The 26854-nt window shown below is 35.6% G+C and overlaps 1 protein-coding gene across 1 annotated transcript in view; it reads left to right on the forward strand.

Annotated features, from left to right (window-relative positions):
* NAALADL2 (N-acetylated alpha-linked acidic dipeptidase like 2) overlaps positions 1-26854 on the forward strand; it is a 903327-nt gene that overhangs the window by 477187 nt on the left and 399286 nt on the right. Inside the window, exon 7 of the mRNA XM_007454970.1 lies at positions 11166-11309. Coding sequence (XP_007455032.1) covers positions 11166-11309 — 144 coding nt within the window. The remainder of the gene's footprint in view (positions 1-11165; positions 11310-26854) is intronic.

Genomic DNA, 26854 nt, shown 5'->3' on the forward strand with positions numbered 1-26854 from the left:
CTTAAAAACACCCTAGCTTATTAACTGGACCATTAGTGCTATACTGTGTCTCACTGTGCCATTGCAGCCTGTGCTGTGACTTCAAAGAAAACATTATTTAGTGAGATAACCTTTCAATACAGTAAAAAATATTACCTTAGTAAGAAAATAGGCAAAGCATTATTTTAGTCTTTTTTTTTTTTTTGGATGTGAATTTAGGTTCCACTTTGTAAAATACTTTGAGAACATGTACATCCAAAACAATTTGATTAAATTACATTCAAGTTCTAGGACTCTTCTGTAAGAAAATTCCCATATACATAAATTCAGAGGAAAAATTAATAATAGAATATTTCTGACTTGAGTTCCATGTACACACAATTCTTGATGATCAATCTGTGACTTATTAGCTGATGGAATTTTTTCCATGGCACATGTTTAAAAATCTCCATCTTATTCTTCCAGGTGTATCTTCTCTGAAGACACACTACCACTACAGCAAGATAATAGAGGGAAATTTTTCAAGTTATAATTCTTTGTGTGATTAATAGTAAAAATAATTTTAATAATTTTTTAAGAAAAATAGTAAGTCAGGAAGAGAATTGAATGAAATCTTTCATATTACCCATTCCAAATATGAGGAACTTTTCTGTAATTACAGTGGAATTGTTACCTAAAATTTAGATGTAACCATATAAATACAAAGAAGTTCTTTCAACATAAAGATGAGAAAGATTTTTATTATATTCATATCAGGATTATAAAATTCCATATGTTATTCTGAAACACAGTTTGGAGAGGAAACTATTAGCTTATTTAAACAATCACTCATGGACAAGTTTAGAATCAAAATCTTAGAAATAGTAATCCTTAGACATTATATATAGGATGAGTTTAAGGCTGTAAATGAGGTGAAAATTTTCTCGGAGTCACTTCCCAATTAGAAGCAGAGTAAGGAGCAGATTTTGGTCTCTGGAATCCAGACCATTGTCCCTTTGTTGTGTCAGTATTTGCATTTCAACAACAGAAAATACACAGGAAGCCAGGAAAAGCTGGGAAGCTCTTCATATAGATAGCTCATTTAATCTAACATCTATATCAGAAGAACAAGCGTTAATTTTTTTTTTCCCATTTTTACTATCAGAAAACATCTGAAAACTAAGTTAATCCAGAAATAATGCACTGGTTTTCTGCCTGTTCATCTAATCAGTCTCATAAAATAATGTGTTCTCATTACAATCTGGTAAGAAGAATTTTATTGTAAATTAATGGCTTCATACTTTCACAGCAACCAAAAAACAGACAAAACACATCTACATAGTTTATCTTCTATCTTTGCAAACTGTACTTTTTCTAAAAAGAAACTGCAAATCATTCCAGTGTTCACACCCTTCAAGTCTGAAATGGGAAATTTCTCAGGGGAATGCCTCTGAAGAGGATTGCTTTGCTTATATTACATGTAATGTGCAGATGGCCAATTATTCCAGTTATGAATCTAGACTACTCTCCTCAAAGTAAAGAACAGACTAAATATTTTGTCTGTTAGTTTGTTTTTCTTATGATACAGTTTATAGTTTATTTCCAAATGTTCATGTTCTTAGAATGCTTTAAGGAATGAAATAGTCTTGGAGTAGACAAATGATGAATACAAAAGAATAGAAATATTTAGAGTTATGTGGAATAGGGGATCAGTTCTCATGTAACCACTTATTCTTCTGAAATAAAATTAAGAAAACATTTGTCAGTATCTGAATATTACTACTGCCATTGTACATCTACATTTTTACTTAAAATGACAAATTTATAAATATAAATTCAGTGATGTAAAACCCTATGCCAAAGGAAGTCCTATTTTTTGAGTAGAAAGGATCATACCACAAAAATATCTTTAGAAAACATGTTGTTAATGATGACCACCATCTACCTGAAACATAGCAATGGACTTTGAAGTAATTATATCAATGTGTTTTAAAGCCATTAAAAAACAAATTATTTATAAAAATACATTCTCATAATTCTGTAAATAATAATCAATTCAATTATAGGACATGCCAGATTTCAGCTAACAATATAATTAAATACTATGCTTATGTCCTGTATAATGACCAAAAGAAGCCTAGCACCTTGCTTAATTGCACATTAATCAAAACTTTTTAATATAATACAAACTCTTCTTTAATTAAATGTTTGCCAAGTTTAGAACAAATTCCAAGGCTGCATAACCACAGATACACAGATGACCAAGTGTATTTGTTTCAGGGGAGAGAATGATGGTAATTTATATTTTAGTTTCCTGTGCCCCAAATAATTTCACGTTACTGATATAAATCTTGAGTTTAAAAAAAAATAAAAATAAAAAAATAAATCTTGAGTTTATTTGTCTAAACCTAAAGGAAAAATATTTTTAGTGATGGGAAAGCTTTTCTAGCTCTTTCTGAGTCTGTGTCATATCTGTGATCAGTACCTTTGAATAAACTAATTGGAAAGGTAGAGCTCAAATTAAATGAACAATTATTAATATAAATTAATCAATTATTATTACCAAAGACTTTTCTTATATACTACTTTTAAAAAATACAGTTGACTGTACATAATTTGTATGCTCTTTTAAAGTCAGAATATAATGTTGCTGCTTTATAAATGAGTATGTTACTTTCTATTCTATTTAATGTAAAACTAAATATGACTTTTTATAATGCATCAGCTAAAGCTAATTAAATTATTTTTATTAAAAGTTAATTAAATATTTAAATATTGTGATATTTACTAGGGAACGTGGTAGGGCACTTTAGCTTGAGAGAGGACCAAGGAAATGAGGAGACGAGACCATCTGTCTTCATGTTTAGCATTTTGTGATTGTGTTATAAGTCATGAGTTTTAGGCTTATGATTAGACAAAACTGAGTTACTCGAATACTGATGTGATCATTCATTCAAAAAATATTCACTGCGCCCTCCCTTTTACTATGAAATGTACTAAGCCGTGGCAATAGACCAGTGAATGAGCCCTCAAGATGTCTATACTATACTCTGGCCAGTGAGCAGAAAGTGAAAAGGAAATTAGAGCAGAGCCAGTTTACTAAGTGTATAAGCAAGGACTTACGTGGGGACACATATGAGGACCAAGCTTCCTAGAGTAAGCAACATCTAAGAGTTGGGTAAACCGGCATTAGCCAGCTTTTAGACCTACAATTTGTGTTAGTTTGAGAGAAGGCAAGAAATATGATGTAAACTCATGAAATAGTAATTTTCATTTTAATTATGAGAATAGCTGTCAGTAATAAAAATCCTGTATCCTTAAAAATAATTATACATGTGTGTATGTGTATACATGTATGTTTGTGTATGTATGTATATATGTATACACATAGAGAGCCTGGACAAGCTCTGAGAAGACTGCGTAGCACAAAGCATATTTAAATGTTATGTATTTCATTTTTAATAAAAATCGGAACAACACAGTGCTGAACTTGACTAGTTTTAAGGAAGATTGGTGATGTAACCAGCAGGTTATGAGACACTGAAATAATAAAGGATCAGCTGTATTTACAAGGATAACAAAATGACTAGCCAATTCAGTGTGCTGGTCATTTCAGGGAAATAACTAAATTGAGTGAGCTAAGATAAAAGTGGGGCTTCCCTGGTGGCGCAGTGGTTGAGAATCTGCCTGCCAATGCAGACAACACAGGTTCGAGCCCTGGTCTGGGAAAATCCCACATGCCATGGAGCAACTGGGCCCGTGAGCCACAGGCGCGTCTGGAGCCTGTGCTCCGCAACAACAGAGGCCGCGATAGTGAGAGGCCTGCGCACCGCGATGAAGAGTGACCCCCACTTGCCACAACTAGAGAAAGCCCATGCACAGAAATGAAGACCCAACACAGCCATAAATAAATAAATAAATACATTGGGTATTAAAAAAAAAAAAAAAAAAAAAGTGAAAAAACATCCACGCCGATTATTTAATGGTCTGATTTCTGTCAAAGTGGCAGTCCTCTGGAGAAAGTCAGATCAAATATTCTGGGATAACATTGCTGATATCAGCTTGTTCATTTGATATTTGAGTCTTTTTCATAAAAGTGCAGCACAAAATGTATTTTTAAAATCTCTACATTTTAAGCTCTTTGATTGCTTGGTTCTCTGGCAAATGGGAAGTATTTACACTTTAGGTTTGTCAGTCTCTTACTATAATGAATTAGAATAGCTGAAAATGTAGAAAAGAAATTCAAATCAGTTAGAGACTGTAATATTTATTCATGACTGAAATAAAGTGTTGTAAATGTAATTTTGATCTTTAAATCAACAAATTTATCTTTGAGAAAAGAGCAGAACCAAAAAGAAATGTTCTCAGTCCAATTTAAACTTGCTATTTAGTGACAGCATATGCACAGACCTGTTACCCATTTTGAAGGAGACCCTCTGAAAAAACTGCTGATTTGGAGTTTATTAATATAGTCAAAGGCTCTGTCATCCTTAATTTGGGGTAAGGTGAGCAAACATAGTCTATTATTCTTCATCCTCTTCATCGCACTTTTTATATGTTCTTTGCTATGAAAATTATATCAATTATGCTACAGAAAAATATATAATGATTTAGGCCATTGCTCATCTAATGTGCACATGAGTCACCTGGGGATCTTGTTAGGCTACAGATTCTGATTCAGAAGGGCTGGGGTGGGGCCTGAGATTCTGCATTTCTAATGAGTCCTGCCCCTGCTGCTTGTCCAAGAACTACACACTGAATAGGAAGGATCTGTAGGGTCTATGGTTACATCATGTAGCACTGATCTTATGTTTACACACACACACACACAAACACACACACACACACAGAGTCAGGTGCCGAGGGCTGAGTTACACACCTCAATTTGGAAATGTGCTGTCCTCCCCAAAGGCGGCACATTCTCATCACTGAGCCATACAAGGCCCTTATTGTTTTATTTACCAGCACATTCTTTACCTTATCCCTCCTCTCAGTGCCTTAATTCTGAGGATCCCAGTGTCTAAGATTTCTGGTCTCTGAAGGTTTATCTTTCCTGATATTCTTTGGGTAATTGGCATTGCTTTATACACTAACATTTCAGTTGATTTTAAAAGAATTACATCTCGCCACACAAAAAATGCTGGCAGCTAACATATTTTCTTTATATGCAAATGGGCTTGAAGTGGGCATCAATGATTTGAAAAAACATAATGAAATCCTATTACATATGTACAATAAGAAACCATTTTACTTATTTTTAATCTCATTTCTTCTCAATTTCAGCCACTGTGGTTCAGGGTCTAGGCCTCTGAGCTAATGTATTATTTTTATTTCAGTCAATTGCATAATGAAGACCCTTCAGTGTTACCTTGGTTGTTCAGGTATAGTAGATGGGATGACAGTCTTCTCATAGTGAAATTATTTATGTTACTTTTCAAACAATGAGTCGTTGATGGAGTCAATTTTGGGACTCTGTATATATATCCAGATTGCTCTTTCTACTGTATGCATGTGGCATGATACTGAGGATTGGATTATTGAATGGGATGGATCGATTTGGATCCTTATCTAGATTACAAAGAGTTCATAAAGTGAAGAGAGAACTAGCTATCTACTAAAATAAAACTTAGTGTCAGTCTTTATAGAGCCTACACAATGTACAAGCTATGATATAAATGCTATAATCTAAAAGTTAAAATGCTAAAATATGTCAAATATTTTCTGGATGGTACTGTTTACATCAAGGTACATAATCTACCTGATTTTCAGCTCATATCTAATGGGTTCTTATAGTTTATAAATGCTTTAAAATATAACTGAATAAAAATGGTACATGTATTTGGTTTTATTCAAAGTCTCTTAATCATGTAAGAAAATGAAATTCCATCAGTTCTTCAATAAATGAACTTTTAAAAAATAACTTTTGTCTATAATTTAGTGTTTGCGTCCTGTAAAGTCCTGCTTTTAGTATCTGCTCTTAGAAGTGAACTGTTTGTCAAATTTCCATTAAGCTGAAGGTGAAAAATTAATGAACCACTTACTTCAGATATTTCAAAATGAATGCAAGTCTACTAGTCATGCAGTTATGGTCAATTACTCTTTAGGGTTCACTCACATTTAACTTTTAAATGCATTGTTTCAGATGCTTAATAGGGCATTCTGGAGAAAAAAAAAGAATGAAGTTATTGATTTTTTATTAACTTTAAATATATCTCAAAGATAATTTTATTTATATACTTTTTTTTTACCCAGACAAAGGTAATTTTAGAGCAAAGTTAATTAGTGAGTTGATTGGGATGAATGTTGTTGTTGTTTTTTTTCTTTTTTTGCGGTACACGGGCCTCTCACTGTTGTGGCCTCTCCCGTTGCGGAGCACAGGCTCCAGACGTGCAGGCTCAGCGGCCATGGCTCATGGGCCCAGCCGCTCCACGGCATGTGGGATCTTCCCGGACCAGGGCACGAACTCGTGTCCCCTGCGTCGGCAGGTGGACTCTCAACCACTGCGCCACCAGGGAAGCCCGGGATGAATGGGTTTTGAAGGTTTTGAGAGTAGTTAGCTGGGGAGAAAGCACTAATGTTCAGCAAGCATAGGATTAATAGAATTATAATTTTTTTTCAGTTGTACCCCTGCTCCATTTTCTAGGCATTCAGAAAACTGGTAAGACAGAGACGTTAAACTATTTTTCAAGAAATTGTTAATCCATCTTCCCTCCCTCCCTCTCTCCCTTTCCTCTCTTTTCTTTTCTTTTCTTTTCTTTCTTTCTTTCCTTCCTTCCTTCCTTCCTTCCTTCCTTTCCTTCCTGCTTTCTCCCATTAATTATGGAGCTCCTGTTATGATCCTGGCAATGTGCTGAGCATTGTGTGTCATGCAATGATATAGAAGACTTGGTCCTTTTCTTTAAGGAGTTTAGAGGGGAAACCAAAATGTTTTTACATAGCGATAATGTTAATTAGTAATGGCAAGTACTGAAAAAAAAAAAAGGTGCAGATATATCATATAGAGCTGAAGGTGTCAGAGAAAGTTTCTTGTGGAAAATGAATTGGGCTTTAAAGGGAATGTATAGTTCAGACATGAGATACATGAGAAGAGCAAGTAAAGTGGAAGGAATGGCTTATGTAAAAACATGGAGGTATAAATCACAGAATATGTAGGGGGATAGCTTAAGTTTTAGCATAAGATATATGGAGAGGAATGGTAGGAAATAATGTTGGAAATATAAGGTCTGAGATGGTGAAGGGCCTTGAATGGCAAGTTCAGTATCTGAACTGAAGAGTGGTGAAATCATGCAGCATTTTAAGACGTTTCATTTTGTGTTGGCGGCATGTTAGCACCTAACATCCATGAAAACTGCAAAATAACAGACTGTACATTTCTCATAAATACTATCTCATTGTCCTGTATACACTATAAATTTCAAAGGTAATGGCTGAGGGAGAAAATACATGCTGGGAGAACCATAGTGAGACGGCTATATCAGGACCTCCCAGCTGGTGTGCTGAGTGAGGTATAATGTCTGTGCCTTGAGATATTAATCACCATGGCCCCAGGTGCAGCCTGGAGAAACAGCAACTCTGGACAGCAGCTTCCTTGTGGTGGAAGTCCCTTTCAGTTGACCTCAGGTGGACTCTCAACCACTGCGCCACCAGGGAAGCCCGGGATGAATGGGTTTTGAAGGTTTTGAGAGTAGTTAGCTGGGGAGAAAGCACTAATGTTCAGCAAGCATAGGATTAATAGAATTATAATTTTTTTTCAGTTGTACCCCTGCTCCATTTTCTAGGCATTCAGAAAACTGGTAAGACAGAGACGTTAAACTATTTTTCAAGAAATTGTTAATCCATCTTCCCTCCCTCCCTCTCTCCCTTTCCTCTCTTTTCTTTTCTTTTCTTTTCTTTCTTTCTTTCCTTCCTTCCTTCCTTCCTTCCTTCCTTTCCTTCCTGCTTTCTCCCATTAATTATGGAGCTCCTGTTATGATCCTGGCAATGTGCTGAGCATTGTGTGTCATGCAATGATATAGAAGACTTGGTCCTTTTCTTTAAGGAGTTTAGAGGGGAAACCAAAATGTTTTTACATAGCGATAATGTTAATTAGTAATGGCAAGTACTGAAAAAAAAAAAAGGTGCAGATATATCATATAGAGCTGAAGGTGTCAGAGAAAGTTTCTTGTGGAAAATGAATTGGGCTTTAAAGGGAATGTATAGTTCAGACATGAGATACATGAGAAGAGCAAGTAAAGTGGAAGGAATGGCTTATGTAAAAACATGGAGGTATAAATCACAGAATATGTAGGGGGATAGCTTAAGTTTTAGCATAAGATATATGGAGAGGAATGGTAGGAAATAATGTTGGAAATATAAGGTCTGAGATGGTGAAGGGCCTTGAATGGCAAGTTCAGTATCTGAACTGAAGAGTGGTGAAATCATGCAGCATTTTAAGACGTTTCATTTTGTGTTGGCGGCATGTTAGCACCTAACATCCATGAAAACTGCAAAATAACAGACTGTACATTTCTCATAAATACTATCTCATTGTCCTGTATACACTATAAATTTCAAAGGTAATGGCTGAGGGAGAAAATACATGCTGGGAGAACCATAGTGAGACGGCTATATCAGGACCTCCCAGCTGGTGTGCTGAGTGAGGTATAATGTCTGTGCCTTGAGATATTAATCACCATGGCCCCAGGTGCAGCCTGGAGAAACAGCAACTCTGGACAGCAGCTTCCTTGTGGTGGAAGTCCCTTTCAGTTGACCTCAGCTTGCTGCATGGCTGCTAGCATCTTCTGTGTGAACCATGCAGGGCCCGATTCATGGGTGTGCAGTCTGCCCTCAAAAGCACCCACACCTGATTCATATCCCTGCTATTGCCATATTGAAATCCTTCCCACTGTTTGAACAAGAAGCCCCACATTGTCATTTTGCTCTGGGCCTTGCAAATTATATAGCCAGTCTCGGTACTATGACATGAAAATGGTTATGAACTACACTAGGGTCAAATGAACTATGCTATGGTCAAAATGCACAGTTGTATATCCATATAAAAAGGGCTACTAAATTATGAGACCAGCTCTGTGTTTATACAACAAAACCGATCCTAAGCTTAAATCTCATTACTTTTTCTTCAAAGCCATGACTTCTGTGACTGCCATAGGCCCAAGCTAAATACCACGTTTTAGCCTTGTGGTTTTCCTGATGATAAATTAAGGAAATGCTTCTGTAACATATTTTCTCATTTATAACCTTTCTCCTGGAGCCTGTATACCAGTATTGTAGAGTTTTTCACCCCCATGCAGTTCTACCAAATTAAATTCTGAGAAAATCTGTGGCAATTATTTTCCCTAATAAAGGTCTGAAAAATATAGCTCTGTATTCTCAAACATTATTGGCTGCCTGATAGTCATTCCATTGTGTATTTCTTTTTCTGAGTCAGTATAAATATATAAACCAAATAAGCAGATATTTTTTAGTTCTTTCCTTATGCAGAATTTATTCTCTCCAATCTCTTTACTCAGAGTACTTGTGTAATTTTTCTCTTGTGTTACCATAGTTGTTTCTCTCCTTATTTAATTTAATTTTTATTTTTTCAAAGTTACAGATGAATATAAATAGATATTTCTATAAAGCTTCATTTATAAAAGTGTGTCACCTTTTTTCTCCCATCCTTCCCTGTGTTTCTCTCCCCTTTGTCTGTCCCAAAGGTAAGCACTTAATTGCTTTCAACATTTTTAGTTGTTACCTACTTTTCATATTTATGTCTGTGCCTCCCAATAGAATGTTTAAGAGCTGAATACATTTTTCAGTTGTATTCATTATATTGACGTCCCACTATGAAAGATAAAGATTTAATTTTCCTTCATAAGTTTCCATGTACCTTCATCCCTGACATTTGCCCTTTTTTCTTTTTTCCTAAAGAATAATATCCATTTTTGTATTAAAAAGTCATTATTTATATAACTCTGTGTGAATATTTTTCACAATGTACGATGATTGCATTTTTCTCGAGAAAATTTTTGCTCCCTTTGAAACTAATAGTTGTCTCATTTTATAGATTTCTCATTCTTCTGTATATCTCGAACCTCTTCAAATGCTAATTCTCTGATCTTACTGTGAATATGTTCTCAGAACATTAAGACGCATCTGGTATTCCCATGATTTTTATTTCCCTGGAGACCCCCTTCCTGACATCCTCTTCTTATCCTCACTAGGTCTGCTGCTCTTGTGCCTTTCTAGGTTTGGCCTTGGCTGAGAGCTCCTACTTAAGAATGGCAGCATAAGTTCATTTGAAGTTCTGTATGTGGTGAGATGTATTGACTGATAAGTGTCAATGTAGGATGTCTTGAGGGAGTTATTTTATTGGTAGACTTCCACATTTTCAGTATTTTTCTGTATTCTCCATTGCCCTGGTCCTATTTACCACAAGTGAATTATCTAGTGCCCAACCTGGAAGGAAGGATTCTGGGCACCATGAGAGTAAGGCATCTGAAGGGTCTCAGCAATCATAACACCGTCCCATTTAAAGTACGAGTCACCCTTCCCTGTGTCTGGTGTCTCCCTGTTCAGTGTCCCACTTTCAGTCTCTGCTGGAGGGAGGGAGGACCGGGCACTGTTCATGTTGACTGGGTGAGTGAGGGGTTCAGGAGGAGAGACCCCCCTCACAATCCGAATTTCATCAAACTCACCTGTTTCCAGCCCCTCCATTTACCCCTATTTTAATAGGTAGCTGGTGTTACCAGTTCTCAAGAGTTTCTGGGTTCTGTGGTACAAACTGCATTGCTTTTCAGCTTCCTCCGTCTTCTGGCTTAGGTTTTGGTCTCCTTGGTCTGTCACATCAGTTGACACTTATTCATCTGTTTTCATGCTTCTATCGATAGAATCTTATTGCTAATGTGTCTCCTATTCTCTCGGCCCCTGTGGGTTGATGCTTTTTATCTCTTTCTTGTCATTTCAGTGGAGAATGGAAGTAAATGCCTGTGTACGATCTGCCATAATTGACTAGGATACTTAATAGTATTTGGACTGAATTTTTATTATGAAGTATCTCAAATCATTTTTAATAATTAGACAAGAGTATAACCAAGGAATAAACAAACAAATGAGCTGAAATAAACTTACTGCTCATCATTTAAAGACATATTACAGAAAAATCTGCTCTTCAAGTGTTTTTAACTTCTCTTTACTAAGGATTCTGTTTCTTTCTCTTTCGAATACAGATGGAAGCTTTAGACAAAACCGATCAAACCTCACCTCTCTACTAGTGCAGCCCATCTCAGCATCTCTCGTTGCAAAACTCATCTCTTCGCCGAAAGGTAGAATCACACACAGTGCCTGTAGCCCTCTAGAACTTCCAAATAATGGTAAAGTACTTAATGTCTTTCTGTGTGTCTTCTAGTTTTTATAACGCCCATGATCATTATTAATCTCTTTGATTGACATTTTTCGGATTATTCTTTTTTTTAAAAAAAACAAACATTTATTTTTGTTGAGGTGAGCATTTATTTCTCTTCTCTGGCTCTTAAAAGGACATTTTCAAAAGTAATTTTGATAAAAACTGAGAGTTGACCAAGCTGAGAGATTAAAAAAAGAAGAAAAGCATTTTGAACTGTAACAAAGAAAAGCAGCTTTACAAATAAAGCATTTTGTACATTCATGAAAATCTGCTTAACACAGCTTCTCAGTTTAAGCTTCAGCAATCTTGTTGCCTGCCAAGATTCAGTGGATAGCAGTCAGCTGTCTGGGGTATGAAGTCTTTTAGTAGAAAGTATTAAAGCCTAATTCCTGCCGTTTACTAAAAAATCCCTCTGTCTTTACGCATCATTGCCCGAGAGATGCTTCTTGTACTGCAGTGCAGTTTGTCAGGCCTTGTTGGACTACATAGGATAAAACTCAACTCATTCAGCTACTGTGGTAGGGTGAAAATCAGGGGCTGTGTCTTATTTCTACCTCCAGCCTCAGCATTAGACCTCTAAAGAAGAGACTCTCTTTACATATTGTTAAATTTCTATCAAGTCTCTGTGAAAGTCAACTTGAGGGCTCTGTTTTTGTGTCCAGACCCAAAGGCTCAACTACCATGTTTTATCTCATCTGTTTTCTCCTGACAACAAAAGCATAAAAAATATGTTTTGAAAAAGCCTAAAAAAACAAAACAAAACAAAACAAAAAACACCTGAGTACATTCAGAATTGCCCTTTGTTAGAGACATAGGCTTTTCAAAGCTCTGTAGCTTGAGAGCCTCAACTGATTGTTGATTGAACATAGTGGGAACTATAGAAAACAGGGTTAAGCCTATGTCCTCAAAGCAGGAAAGAAGAAGCTCTTGAGGAGCTTTTTGTTTTGCTTAGTTTTTTCTGTCTTCTATTCCTGAGCCCCACAATTTGATAATGAGCTCTATTTGTTAAAATATGTAAATAACACTATAATAATAGTTTACTTGTAAGAAAAGCACTGAACATTGAAAAGAACAGATTTAAGTCCAGATTTAATTAACTGATTGATTTATTCAATAAACATTTTCAGCCCCTAATATGTTCAGCCACTGTCCTGACCTCAGTGAGCTGACAGTCCATGTCAGCTCCATGACTGCTCATATGTCACCTCCCTGTGGGAAGCTTTCTGTGTCTGTGTCTACAGAAGGATATCTCACCTTCTAGTATCTTACGTTGTTCTGAGAATCAAATTAGGTCGTTTAAGTGAGTACTTTTCTATACTGTAAAATGTTATGTTAGCAAGTATCTTCCTTATCAGATAAGTAGATCAGTTTCCCCCAAATGTGTTAAATGTCTGCATAATAAGGGCACAACTAAGCAAAATGGCATTCTCCAGCTATATCTCTCTCTGCACTAAGTTAGCAACATGTATGAAGTTTAGAGGAAAAATTGAGATATATTCTGAAACCTGTTTGTAACTCCAGTGTTAAAGAAGCAACAAGCTAGGCCTGCTTTCTAAGCAGTTATGCCATATCAAGTTTTCCTCATGGGTGTGGTGATTATTATTGGTTTTAGAAATTTTCAGACAGATATATTTCAATCAAGACATTTCACATTGTAATGGATCCTTCTTTCATCATTTTTTTTTTTTTTTTTTCCTTGCGTTATGCGGGCCTCTCACTGTTGTGGCCTCTCCCATTTGCGGAGCACAGGCTCCGGACGCGCAGGCTCAGCGGCCATGGCTCACGGGCCCAGCCGCTCCGCGGCATGTGGGATCTTCCCGAAACGGGGCACGAACCCGCGTCTCCTGCATCGGCAGGCGGACTCTCAAGCACTGCGCCACCAGGGAAGCCCTTCATCATTTTTTTTACTATGGAATATTACCTTTTGATTTCCCAAATACCTATTGAGCAGTCTCAGTGAGTTATTACATTTAAACTGATCTTAAATGTAGGATAAATGACCCTTAACCCCAATGTTTTAGACAACAGTACTCATGATACATCCAAGATAATTAACTTTTAAGTTTTCTAAGAAACACATAAATACATTAGTTGCTTACTATGATCTGTATCGGAATGGGACATGAAAGGGATACAGAATGAAGTGCTATGTTTCTGAGCAATAAAAGCAATACTTGTAGTTTACGGATTTAAAAAAGTAATGTAAAGCTTATTATAATTACATCTGAGTTGAATTTTATAAGTATAGTCTTGAGTTTTAATGTAGGAAAATCTTCACTCAAAAGTTTGGACAGGAGTGCATTAAAAATATGTGTGCAAATCAACTAATTATTTATCTTACTCATTTAACCCTTTATATACACTTAAACAGAATTCTCGAGAGTCCAGACAGCAATGTGGTGGAGTTTGCCTGCCATGCTTTCTTTTTCAGCATCCATTTGCCCCTTCACCTTTTTGAACTGTTGCCAACATTTCCTAGCAATATAGTATGAGTAGATTTGACCATATCTTAAGCTATAGAAGTAGATCCTGATTGGCTTGAGTCTATCAGCATATCACATCAACCATGGGATGATGGTTGGTTCAAGGATGATGTAAGTTTGGCCAAACAGAGACATGACTCAACTTCTGGACTTTGAATAATGGCTAACTTTAACAGTAGAGCTGAACAAGAAAGCATGTGGCCCTGGGATCTTTCAATATCCTTTCTGGGACCTTGAGAGTATAATACCTGAAAATGGAACCAACACAAGGAAGGGGTAGGTGAATAATGTGGAGAGAGAGAGTGTGAGAGAGAGACTGACTCTTGTCCACATCATTTGATGCCTAAATAAAGCCTTGTCTAAAAGCCAAATCTACTGAATTAGCTATATATTGAGGCAGTACATTTCCTTTCTTTTTTTTTGTCAACTTATGTTCGATTTTCAGTTACTTGCAAACAAAAGCTACACAACTGATACTGTAAAACCACACTAAACAAAATAATTAAATATCTATATGCATGAAATAGACTCAGCTAAGTGAAGTGACGAGGATGGTATTTGTAGGGCAAGTCCTGGAAGAACTAAGAAAATTGTATGAGGAATAGAAAAGAAAGCAGGAGAAAAGTTTCTTGCCCCAATATATAGAGATTTGTTGCATTGATTAGATAATTGGATATTGACACCATTTAATTTTCCATGACTTTTGTAGGTCTTACCCATTGATTATATATTGTCAATCTTTGTCCTTGAGAGTCAGTCAATACATGGAAATGTGAATTTTCAGATATCAATCTGAGCTTGTTGTTAAAACCATGACTATAGTGAAAAAAATGAGATGAGAAAGTATAAAATCTGTTAATGTAATTTAGGGTGAAAAATATTAATGAATTGTGCTTAAAGAAATATTTTAATATGTTTGAATTATTTTTGATAACTAGAAAACAATGACTTACTATGATGCATAAAATTTAGTGTCATTAGTGATGTTTTCACATAAGTAAATTTGGATCGTATATCTTCAAACGGTTATATATATACATAGCTATATATAACTATGATTTCCCTATTCACAATTATATATGTTCTTTGTTCAAAATTATTTGCATCAGAGTAATATAATGTTCTCTGATAATTTTTATAATTTTCACATATTTCAAATGAATTTTGAAGATCTATATTTCTAATTTGTTAACAGCCACTTGAAAGTATGCATTATTTTCATTTTTTGAACAGAAATGTAAAAAGAAGTATTGAACATATTATTTACAAAATGTGGTTATTCTAAAAATTTTTTGGCAAATAATACATATTAGCTTTTAAGGAAATATCCACTAACAAGAAATGTTAGTACAGGTTAAGTCCAGCATTGCTTTTTGTTACATATGAGACTAACCATCCTGTTCAGAGTAGCCTCAGTGTTGCTGTATGTGAAAAGATCCAGGAGTACATTGTGCTATTCTGGTAAAAGAATGTCTTGAGATATGTGTGTGTGTGTGTGTGTGTGTGTGTGTGTGTGTGTGTGTGTGTGTATGTCTTAAGTAGATAATGGAGTGGTATGGATGTGATATGCTGTGGCTTGGCTTTTAGAGGCTTTGTAAAAGAGAATTCCCCAGTAGATTATTTTAAAAGTCAGAGAATTGAAGACTTGTTTTAGAGTAGGGTGAGCTTTAATAACTTCTAGCCATCAACATGGAGGGAAATATCCAGAAGAACACGAGGAAAAATGTAATGTACTCAGATAACTTCTATATAGCATTCATGTAGATATGATGGCCACTCTTTAAAAAAAAAAATCAGTGAGCCAGACTACTGTAGGAAAGACTGATAGGTCTTATGACAGATGCAAGCTAGATGTTAGGAATCACTAAATGGCACTGATGACACCCCAATTTTATGGCTCTTCAAGCAGCCAGTTGCTCAGTGAACCTAGGAGTCTGAGCAGGAAGCCGATAACAGAGTACTCTGTAGAACTAAAGATCAGCCTTCATGAGCTGCCAGTCTGCAGTCCTCAGACAAAAGGGAAAAAAAGCTTTAGAAACCACTTTGAAGGTCTGTTCATCAAGGGTCTTAAACAGAGTGAACGCAGGTGGGAAACCTATTATCCAAAGTCCACAGAAAGTACAGTCAATTCTCTGTTTCCCGGGGAGTACAGGTTGGATTTACGGAGGGTGACACAGATGTCATTCACCAGAACTTCTCAGGTTTCCAGTTTTCTGTCTTGACGGTTTTGATTTTAGGAAATGATTCAGCTTAGATCCACTCTAGAGTTTTGTTTGTTTGTTTGCTGGAAGACCTAGAGACAATCTGAAATACACACTCTGAAGCAAAATTACTTTAACAAGTATTTTCCAATTTTTAATGTTTCTCAGCAATTTTTTACAGTTTCTTACATTCTTATCACATCGTTTCTTAAGTACCTGTACTCTTTCCAAATTATAGAAGCTCTAACTAAATTTTGTAGTTTATGTATAAATCTATCAGAGCATACCTTATCTTTATATTTTGAGGATCATTTTTTCTTAATGGGTGACCATTGTCATTTACTAGTCTAGAAACTGCCAGAGATTCCTGAATGCTTTTCTGGTTCTTTATCTTGCTATTCCCTTCATGTAGCCACAATTTCTTCCTATTATTCTATTTAGTATTATCCAAATAAGTCTTGCAAGTTGTAAAACCCCAGTATACTCTAAAGCTCTGTGCAAGTGCCATCTCCTCCATAAAGAGCCCTTTGGAGTTCTACTCCAGTTGGAAGTACCCTGACTCTCTGCTATGCTTTAAGAAGTTATATGCTATTTGGTATTGGGATATCATACTCTTCTGTGGAAGAGATAAACAACTTGGATTTTCGTTAGAAGGTATTGTTTCCGCTTTATTTATGTATGATTTCAATTCTTTCAGGTTTTCTTTATAGTCCAGGATTTGATTAGTGTCCCATGAGAATTTAAAACGAATGTGTACTGTGTAGTTGTCAGGTGTAGAGTTATATATGCATCCATTTAGACCAAGTACCTTAGGTCATTCAAATATTCTGTATCTTATTTTTAGTGCTAAAATCTCCTACTATAAGTATCTATTTGTTTATTTTATCTTGTAGTTCTATCAATTTTTGATTTATATATTATCAGATGAAGTGATCTTTATAATGCATGGCTTAAATTTGATTTCACCTGATTCTAATTTAACTACATTAGCATTTTCTTTTTCTTTTTTTTGGTTAGTGTCTTTATGCTATATCTTTTTTTTTTTACTTTCAACCTTTCTGTATCTTTATATTTTAACATGTCCTCTTGATAACAAATAATTTTCATTTTACCTACAATCTGATCATCTTTTAATTGGAGCATCTAATCCATTTAATGTGATTACTAATGTATTTATGCTTATATTTTTCACCCTGATTTGGGTTTCTTCTTTGTACCGTATGTTTTCCTCTTATTTTATATCTCTTTTTAGTTTTAGATTTTTTTGTCATTAAGTTTTTCCACTATTGTTTTAGAAGTTATAAATACTTTTTGTATTCTTTTAGAGTTACCCTAGAATTATAGCTTCTTAGGTATCCCCTCTCCTGCTCTGCCCCATGGTAGGTCCCTTGGAAGGGGGTGGGGAGAGCTGTTCTTTAGGATGCCTACTTTATGGAGGAAAAGTCTCTTTTTATGGAAGTACTTTCTTCTCTCCAACTTGGATAGGCTCAGGGCTTTTTCACTTGACCTTTGTATATCACGAGGCTATCAAGATTAAAAAGTTCTCCGGTTTTGTAAATTCCCTCAGGTTGAAAAGCAGTTTTATTACTTTACTTATCTGGCTTCCCATCACAACCTATATTTTGAACTAGTAATTCCTTACTTTCTTGCTAGATCTTAGATGCCATTAACAGATTTGTTACACATTTTATTCAGCATTTTTAATTATGTTCAGTGGGAGGGTTGGTCTGAATATCCTAGCCCATCATATTCCTAGAAAAGGCACCCTTCTCCTCCTCTCCATTCATTTATTTCCTAGCAACACATATGGATGCCTCAGTGAATATACCCAGATTGGTCAACATATAAATCAGGTTGCCATCAGGAAATCAATGATATGCTAAAACTGTGCAATCCAAGGAAATTTAATCAGGGAGATTGTGGAAAAGTGTGGATATGAAAAGGGAAATAGAAAAGGGTGGCTAGTAATTGTTACTCCCCCTAAACTTGAAGGAGTAAGAAGAGAGGGTAGTTACAGGAAATGGCAAGTCCTTGAGAGGCAGGAGAGGGTAGTCTGTTGGAGCTATGGCTTTCAGATAAGGAATGCAGTCACTGCCAGCAAGTGACCAGCCAGAAAGGGGGGTGATGGAAAATTAAAAATCTTTCTCTTATCCAATTTGCTGATCACTTGTTGATGCCTTCCATTCGCTAAAATCAACTTGAAGCCAAGTGTAAAGGAGCCAGGTATATGTATGCCACAGAGGTGAGACTCCTGGGGCAGAGAGCTGGGTAAAGGGTGAAGTTAAATCTGGATTGACAAGTCAAAAGTATGCAGCACAGATAGTGTTACAGATGGTTAGTCTGCTGACTAATTGGATGATTTGTGATACGTAGACTGGGTAAAAAGATGTATAAAAATGTGTTAATTTTCACTCTTTTTTCTTTATTTTTTTTATACAGCAGGTTTTTATTAGTTATCCATTTTAAACATATTAGTGTATACATTATCAATCCCAATCTCCTAATTCATCACACCACCACCACTTTCCCCCTTTGGTGTCCATACATTTGTTCTCTACATCTGAATCTCAATTTCTGCCCTGCAAACCGGTTCATCTATACCATTTTTCTAGGTTCCACATATATGTGTTAATGTACAATATTTGTTTTTCTTTCTGACTTACTTCACTGTGTATGACGGTCTCTAGATCCATCCACGTCTCAACAAATGACCCAATTTCATTCCTTTTTATGGCTGAGTAATATTCCATTGTATATATGTACCACCTCTTCTTTATCCATTCATCTGTCGATGGGCATTTAGGTTTCTTCCATGACCTGGCTATTGTAAATAGTGCTGCAATGAACATTCAGGTGCGTGTGTCTTTTTGAATTATGGTTTTCTCTGGGTATATGCCCAGTAGTGGGATCACTGGGTCATGTAGTAATTCTATTTTTAGTTCTTTAAGGAACCTCCATACTGTTCTCCATAGTGGCTGTATCAATTTCCATTCCCACCAACAGTGCAAGAGGGTTCCCTTTTCTCCACAACCTCTCCAGCATTTGTTTGTAGATTTTCTGATGATGCCCATTCTAACTGGTGTGAAGTGATACCTCATTCTAGTTTTGATTTGCATTTCTCTAATCATTAGTGATGTTGAGCAGCTTTTCATGTGCTTCTTGGACATCTGTATGTCTTCTTTGGGGAAATGTCTGTTTAGGGCTTCTGCCCATTTTTGGATTGGGTTGTTTGTTTTTTTAATATTGAGCTGCATGAGCTGTTTATATATTTTAGAGATTAATCCTTTGTCCGTTAATTCATTTGCAAATATTTTCTCCCATTCTGAGGCTTGTCTTTTTGTCTTGTTTATGGTTTCCTTTGCTTTGCAAAAGCTTTTAAGTTTCATTAGGTCCCATTTGTTTATTTTTGTTTTTATTTCCATTACTCTAGGAGGTGGATCAAAAAAGATCTTGCTGTGATTTATCTCAAAGAGTGTTCTGCCTATGTTTTCCTCTAAGAGTTTTATAGTGTCTGGTCTTATATTTAGGTCTCTAATCCATTTTGAGTTTATTTTTGTGTCTGGTGCTAGGGAGTGTTCTAATTTCATTCTTTTACACATACCTGTCCAGTTTTCCCAGCACCACTTATTGAAGAGGCTGTCTTTTCTCCATTGTATATCCTTGTCTCCTTTGTCATAGATTAGGTGACCATAGGTGTGTGGGTTTATCTTTGGGCTTTCTATCCTGTTCCATTGATCTATATTTCTGTTTTTGTGCCAGTACCATATTGTCTTGATTACTGTAGCTTTGTAGTATAGTCTGAAGTCAGGAAGTCTGATTCCTCCAGTTCTGTTTTTTTCCCTCAAGACTGCTTTGGCTATTCAGGATCTTTTGTGTCTCCATACAAATTTTAAGATTTTTTGTTCTAGTTCTGTAAGAAATGCCATTAGTAATTTGATAGGGATTGCATTTAATCTGTAGATTGCTTTGGGTAGTAGAGTCATTTTCACAATGTTGTTTCTTCCAATCCAAGAATATGGTATATCTCTCCATCTGTTGGTATCATCTTTAATTTCTTTCATCAGTGTTTTATAATTTTATGCATATAGTTCTTTTGTCCCCCTAGGTAGGTTTATTGCTAGGTATTTTATTCTTTTTGTTGCAATGGTAAATGGGAGTGTATCCTTAATTTCTCTTTCAGATTTTCATCATTAGTGCATAGGAATGCAAAAGATTTCTGTGCATTAATTTTGTATCCTGCAACTTTACCAAATTCATTGACTAGCTCTAGTAGTTTTCTGGTGGCATCTTTAGGATTCTCTATGTGTAGTATCATGTCATCTGCAAACAGTTACAGTTTTACTTCTTCTTTTCCAATTTGTATTCCTTTTATTTTTTTTCCTTCTCTGATTGCCCTGGCTAGGACTTCCAAAGCTATGTTGAATAAGAGTGGTGAGAGTGGACATCCGTGTCTTGTGCCTGATCTTGGAGGAAGTGCTATCAGTTTTTCACCATTGAGAATGATGTTTGCTGTGGGTTTGTCCTATATGGCCTTTATTATGTTGAGGTAGTTTCCCTCTATGCCCACTTTTGGAGAGTTTTTGTCATAAATGGGTGTTGAATTTTGTCAAAAGCTTTTTCTGCATCTATTAAGATGATCATATGGTTTTTATCCTTCAGTATGTTAATATGGTGTATCACATTGATTGATTTGTGTATATTGAAGAATCCTTGCATCCCTGGGATAAATCCGACTTGATCATGGTGTATGATCCTTTTAATGTGTTGTTGGATTCTGTTTGCTAGTATTTTGTTTAGGATTTTTGCTTCTGTATGCATCAGTGATATTGGTCTGTAATTTTCTTTTTTTTGTAGTATCTTTGTCTCATTTTGGTATCAGGGTGATGGTGGCATCATAGAATGAGTTTGGGAGTGTTCCTTCCTCTTCAGTTTTTTGGAAGAGTTTGAGAAGGATGGGTGTTAGCTCTTCTCTAAATGTTTGATAGATTCACCTGTGGAGCTTTCTGGTCCTAAACTTTTGTTTGTTGGAAGATTTTTAATCACAGTTTCAATTTCATTACTTGTGATTAGTCTGTTCATATTTTCTATTTCTTCCTGGTTCAATCTTGGAAGGTTATACCTTTTTAAGAATTTGTCCATTTCTTCCAGGTTGTCCATTTCATTGGCATAGAGTTGCTTGTAGTGCTCTCTTAGGATGCTTTGTATTTCTGCGGTGTCTGTTGTAACTTCTCCTTTTTCATTTCTAATTTTATTGATTTGAGTCCTCTCCCTGTTTTTCTTGATGAATCTGGCTAATGGTTTATCAATTTTTTTTATATTCTCAAAGAACCAGCTTTTAGTTTTATTGATCTTTGCTGTTGTTTGTTTCTATTTCATTTATTTCTGCTCTGATCTTTATTATTTCTTTCCTTCTGCTAACTTTGGGTTTTGTTTGTTTTTCATTCTCTAGTTTCTTTAGGTATAAGGTTAGATTATTTGAGATATTTCTTGTTTCTTGAGGTAAGATTGTATTGCTATAAACTTCCCTCTTAGAACTACTTTTGCTGCATCCCATAGGTTTTGGATCATCATTTTTTCATTGTCATTTGTCTCTATGTATTTTTTGTTTTCCTCTTTGATTTCTTCAGTTATCTCTTGGGTATTTAGTAATGTATTGTTTAGCCTTCATACGTTTGTGTTTTTTTTACGTTTTTTTCCCTGTAATTGATTTCTAATGTCATAGCATTGTGGTCAGAGAAGCTGCTCGATATGATTTCAATTTTCTTAAATTTACTGGGGCTTTATTTGTGCCCCAAGATGTGATCTATCCTGGACAATGTTCCATGTGCACTTTAGAAGAAAGTGTAATCTGCTGTTTTTGGATGGAATGTCCTATAAATATCAATGAAATCTCTCTGGTCTACTCTGTCATTTAAACCTTGTGTTCCCTTATTAATTTTCTGTTTGGTTGATCTGTCCATTTGTGTAAGTGAGGTGTTAAAATTCCCCACTATTATTGTGTTACTGTTGATACACTCTTATAAGGGATGCAAAGAAGGTAAAAGCTATTTTTGTTCTCGGGTTCACACTCCTCAAAATATCTTCCTATTTAGAAAATTTTACTAGTTTAAAAGAATAATATTTAGTTGAAATTTAAATGTTTTTTCCAAATACATGCAAGCTCCCAAGAGTACATGCACACGTGGATTTTTCTGTGTATATGTGTTCACTAAAAAGGGGTTAGCTACTATTGCCGAAAAGTATGTGATGAAACTGACCAAGATTATGGTTTTTGTTCAGTATCTGTTTGCTTGTCTCACTTTTTCAGAACCAAAATTTTACAGTACTACAGCATATTTAAGGAATATGCATGCATATTTTTACTTTTTTTAAAATGTAATTTCTGTTACTACAAAAATGGTTACTACACATTGAGTTAGAAAAGAGATAAGCAAAAATATGAAAATAAATCAATACATTCTGTGTTAGTCATGTTAGGCTTCCATAGTAAGTTACCACAGACTGGATGCATTAGACAACAGACATTTATTTTCTCACGATTCTGGAGCTGAGAAGTGCGAGACTCAAAGTGCCAGAAAATTAGCCTTCTGGTGAGAGCTCTCTTCCTGGCTTACAGACGACTGCCTTCTCTCCAAGTCCTCACATGGCCTTTTCTCTATATACACACAGAGAGAGTAACAGATCTCTTCTGTCTTTCCCTCTTTTTATAAGGCCACCAGTCCTATCAGACTAGAGTACCATTCTTAAGATCTCTTTTAACTTTAATTACCTTCTTAAAGGCCCTGTCTTCAAATAGAGCCAGACTGGAGTTGAGGGCTTCAACATATGAATTTTAAGGGACACAATTCGGTCTAGAACACATTTTGTACATGCAGTAATTACTGCTTTGAACACCTTGATATAAATTCCTATAGATTTAGATATAAATGTATATATATAGCCAAAATGAGATCATACTATACATATTATTTTGAAAATTGTTTAATTATCACCACTTTTTCATGATAGTAAACTTAATCATTTTTAATACACAGACTATATTAAATTTTAGTAATCACTGTAGTCTTGTACAGTGGGTTTATCCAAACCAATATCCAGTTGAGGCCTAAAAATTGTATTTCTTCTAATGCAGTATGATCCTCTTTTCCTCTTTTGACACTAACTTGTCTGTGGGACCAAGTCAGTGGTCCTGCATGTGTCTTATTGTCTAGATTTGTAGGATGCTTTTTATTCAACTAATTCTTCTAATCCTTGTATTTCCTGTAAACTTGCAATTAATTCTTAAGGTTTATAATAGAAAACTCATTATGTAATTAGAGGATAAAATTTTTTAAGGACATTTTCTTGTAGCTGATGTTTTTGTCAGTATCCAGGACATGGTAGGGCATGCCCCATTGATTCAGGTGAAGTGGGGCATAGTGGACAGAGTTGGGTCTTAAGACTATAATTACCCCCTTGCATAAGGTTAAATTCACTGGAGGATATAGTAAAATGTAATTTCTGAGAAAATTCCAATATGGCAGGAAGAACATGGTGTCTGGGGCAGGTCTGATATCTGTTTGTATACATTGCTGTGGACATTCTAGTTATTTGCTGCCAATCCATTCTGATTGGTTAGTGTATGCTGTATCAATTGATAAATATTTAAAATAAGAAAATAAAACACTTAGTCTAGAACATATGATGTCCAGTCACCAGTGTTTGTTCAGAAACACCTTTGGCAAAAGGAAGATCCCATGTGGAAAAATGGAGTACCCAGAAAACTATAAAAATTATGACGATATATAATCCAGAAATTTTATACTCAGATAGTTAGGCAAGCAGTTGGCATTTAGGAAAGATGTGAGCAGACTACAAAAGGCCAGTCATCAAAACTGTGATTCTAGAGCAAATTCCTATCCCTGGGGTGCAATAAAATTGAAAAAATAGAAAATAATTCAGAGTCCCAATCCTAGAAGTTCTATTCTGAAGTCAGGAAAGCAACAAATGCTTAATTATTGCAGCTGGGACTCAAGAATTAGCAGCAATTGTTAGTCCTCAAATCTCTCTAAAGAAGGTTGGAATTTTTCCTAGATACTGGGTAAGCTTACAGTGCAGGTGGAGATGAAGCTTTGTTAGCTATTGGGGAAGAAGATGACTGAGAATCATTTGATCCTTCATGATAGCAACAAAAATGCAAGACAGAATTATCACTGGAACATAATTTCTGCACATGATGAAATTAAGGACTGGAGAGAGGCAGCTGCTTTTATGTCTCTTAGCTCTGACACTCCTCACCCTATTTGAATATAAATGTTCTCTGAGTGGAACACATTTTTGTCATCTTGAAATCTTTTGAACTTCACATATAAAATTTAAAGCTTCCATCCAACTATGGAACATGAAAGACAGAAAACATTTGGTAAATGTGAGCTGGAAATGTTATCTTAAAGTAAGAATATATATACACATACACATGCACCAACTTTTCGAATAATAAACTGCATCTAAAGGTTCCCCAGGATTTTCTAATTTCAGAAGTATTTTTATTATTTCGGAATACATGCAAGCTTACAGAAAAGTTGCAAGAATAGCACAAAGAAATTTCTTCCTCAACTACCCAAGTGTAGGCTACAGACATGATAAACAGTTGCATCTGAATTCTCCCACAAACAGTGACATTCTCTTGCACAAACAGCAGGACCGTTACAAACAGGAATTAAACTTTGATACATTTCTACCATGCACTAAGTAGCCCCCATTCACCTTTTGCCAATTGTCCCAATAATGTCCCAAATAGCAAATAGATCTAAACTAGGATCATGTGTTTCGAGTTATCAAGTCTCAAATTTCCTTCAAACTGGAACAGTTTCTAGCTTTTTTTTTTTTTTTAACTTTCATTGGTTTATCCCTTTAAAACTTACATGCCAGTTATCTTCAGAATGTTCCCCAGTTTGGGTTTACCTGGTGTTTCTCATGAATAAATTCAGGCTCTGAACCTTGGCAGCAGTATTATGGAAGTGAGACTGTTTTGCAATTGCTAATATTAATTTGTTCCATTACTGGTAAAGCTAACTTTGACCACTTGATTAAGGTGGTGTCCACCAGATCTCATTAAAGTTACTCTCTATTCTTTTTTTATAATCAATAGCATTGGAAGTTATGCAAACATCTTACCCCCACCATTTCTACCTTCACCCAGTAGTTTCAATGTTCACTGATGTTTTTTTGCTCAAGTAGTCATTTCCAAGATGATGCCAATGGTGACCTTCTAAGTCCATCATCCTGTCTACTTTTATTAATTGACATTTTGCTGTAAACAAGAATTTTCTTTTTCTTGTTTGTATGTTTCTTTACTTATAAATACAGTATCAATGTATTACATAATGAAGATTTAGCTTCCTAATTTATTCAATGGATTATGATTCAATCCTATTTTTATTTTGGTACTCAAGTTTTCCTAGGTCAGCCAGTAACAGCAATTTCTACCTGGATTCTGTGTCCTTTGATGTTTCCTCAGAATTCTTCGTGTATTTCCTTGGTTTTTGACACAGCAAGGTGTACCAAATCATGTTGTATTTCCCCACCCCAACCCTGTTACCAGCGTTTTCCTAAATTATCCCTAGTTCCTTTGAGTGGAGAGTACTGTCTAGAAAACAGGGTGTGGATTCTAGATGTGCTCATTGCTATTGGAGTGTTGCTTTTTTCAGTACCTCTTAGTAAACAAAGATAGGAAAATATATATTTTGATATTATATTTTGATATAAATATGTATGAATATATATATACACACACATAGATTTACATCTGTATCTATCTCTCTATCTGAAAAACCATCAGTACATATCGATACCTAGTGTTTTTCTCCTTTCATGTTTGTAAATCCCATCTCTGAGAGTGAGAAATCTGCTTCTCATTATTCTGAATATATATACTTGAGTAATCAGTTCCCTTGAGTGTATACAGTTGATGCCTTTCCTTCTTCCTCTACAAGAATACCTTTCCCACTCCATTATGGCTCTGACAACCAAGCCAGGCACTGTCACACGTGGACTATTAACCCTATATCAAGTGCTCTGCCTATTCGCCACCTGAAATGCACCCCACTCAGGCTCCCACACTGTGTGTTGTTCAGCTCTTAAATGGGGATAACCTTAGTCAGCTTTAATGACTTCTCTCATTACACTGTTCCCCCTGACAGTTGCTTTCCTTTCCATATTCAGACTTACATACACACACACATACACAACATCCTTCTCATGCTTGGGCCCTGATACCCTGTGCTAAACTACCCCAACCCATTTGGATGCCTTCCTTTCCTCACATGGTCTTCAACCCCTTGCTCTGGGCCACAGTGGCATCATCTTCTACTGCCACTGTCAGAGGTGCTAACACTGGACAACCCACGTAATGGCTTTAGGATTGATTCACTCATGAAGAGAAAGGAAGGCAAGAGGAAGAAGAAGAAAACATACATTGTTTATGAGTACATGAATGTTTAATTCACATAAATATTCTTGAGCAGTATATTTCTTTCTTAGTTTTTTCTTTACATTTAGCATTCTGTAGTTAATATTTATCCATGTTGTCAAAGGTACATTTAATTCATTTCTTCTAAGTGCTATAGAATATTTAAAGAGTAGCTTTACTCTATTTAATGCATCCATTACTCCAAGGATGGATGCCTAGATTGCCCTCACTTCCTTGTTGCCAAACATTCTAGGTTCAGATCTCCTCTTGCTATTTTTTATTTCTTTAACAACATTAACTTATGACTTTCTTGTATTATGTTGTTTTTGACATGCTTGGTACCAATCTGATTCTTGTTTTTTCTGTAAGCGGTCTACTT

This window comes from Lipotes vexillifer, unplaced genomic scaffold (genome assembly GCF_000442215.2).
Source record: "Lipotes vexillifer unplaced genomic scaffold, Lipotes_vexillifer_v1.1 scaffold487, whole genome shotgun sequence".
Taxonomy (NCBI): domain Eukaryota; kingdom Metazoa; phylum Chordata; class Mammalia; order Artiodactyla; family Lipotidae; genus Lipotes; species Lipotes vexillifer.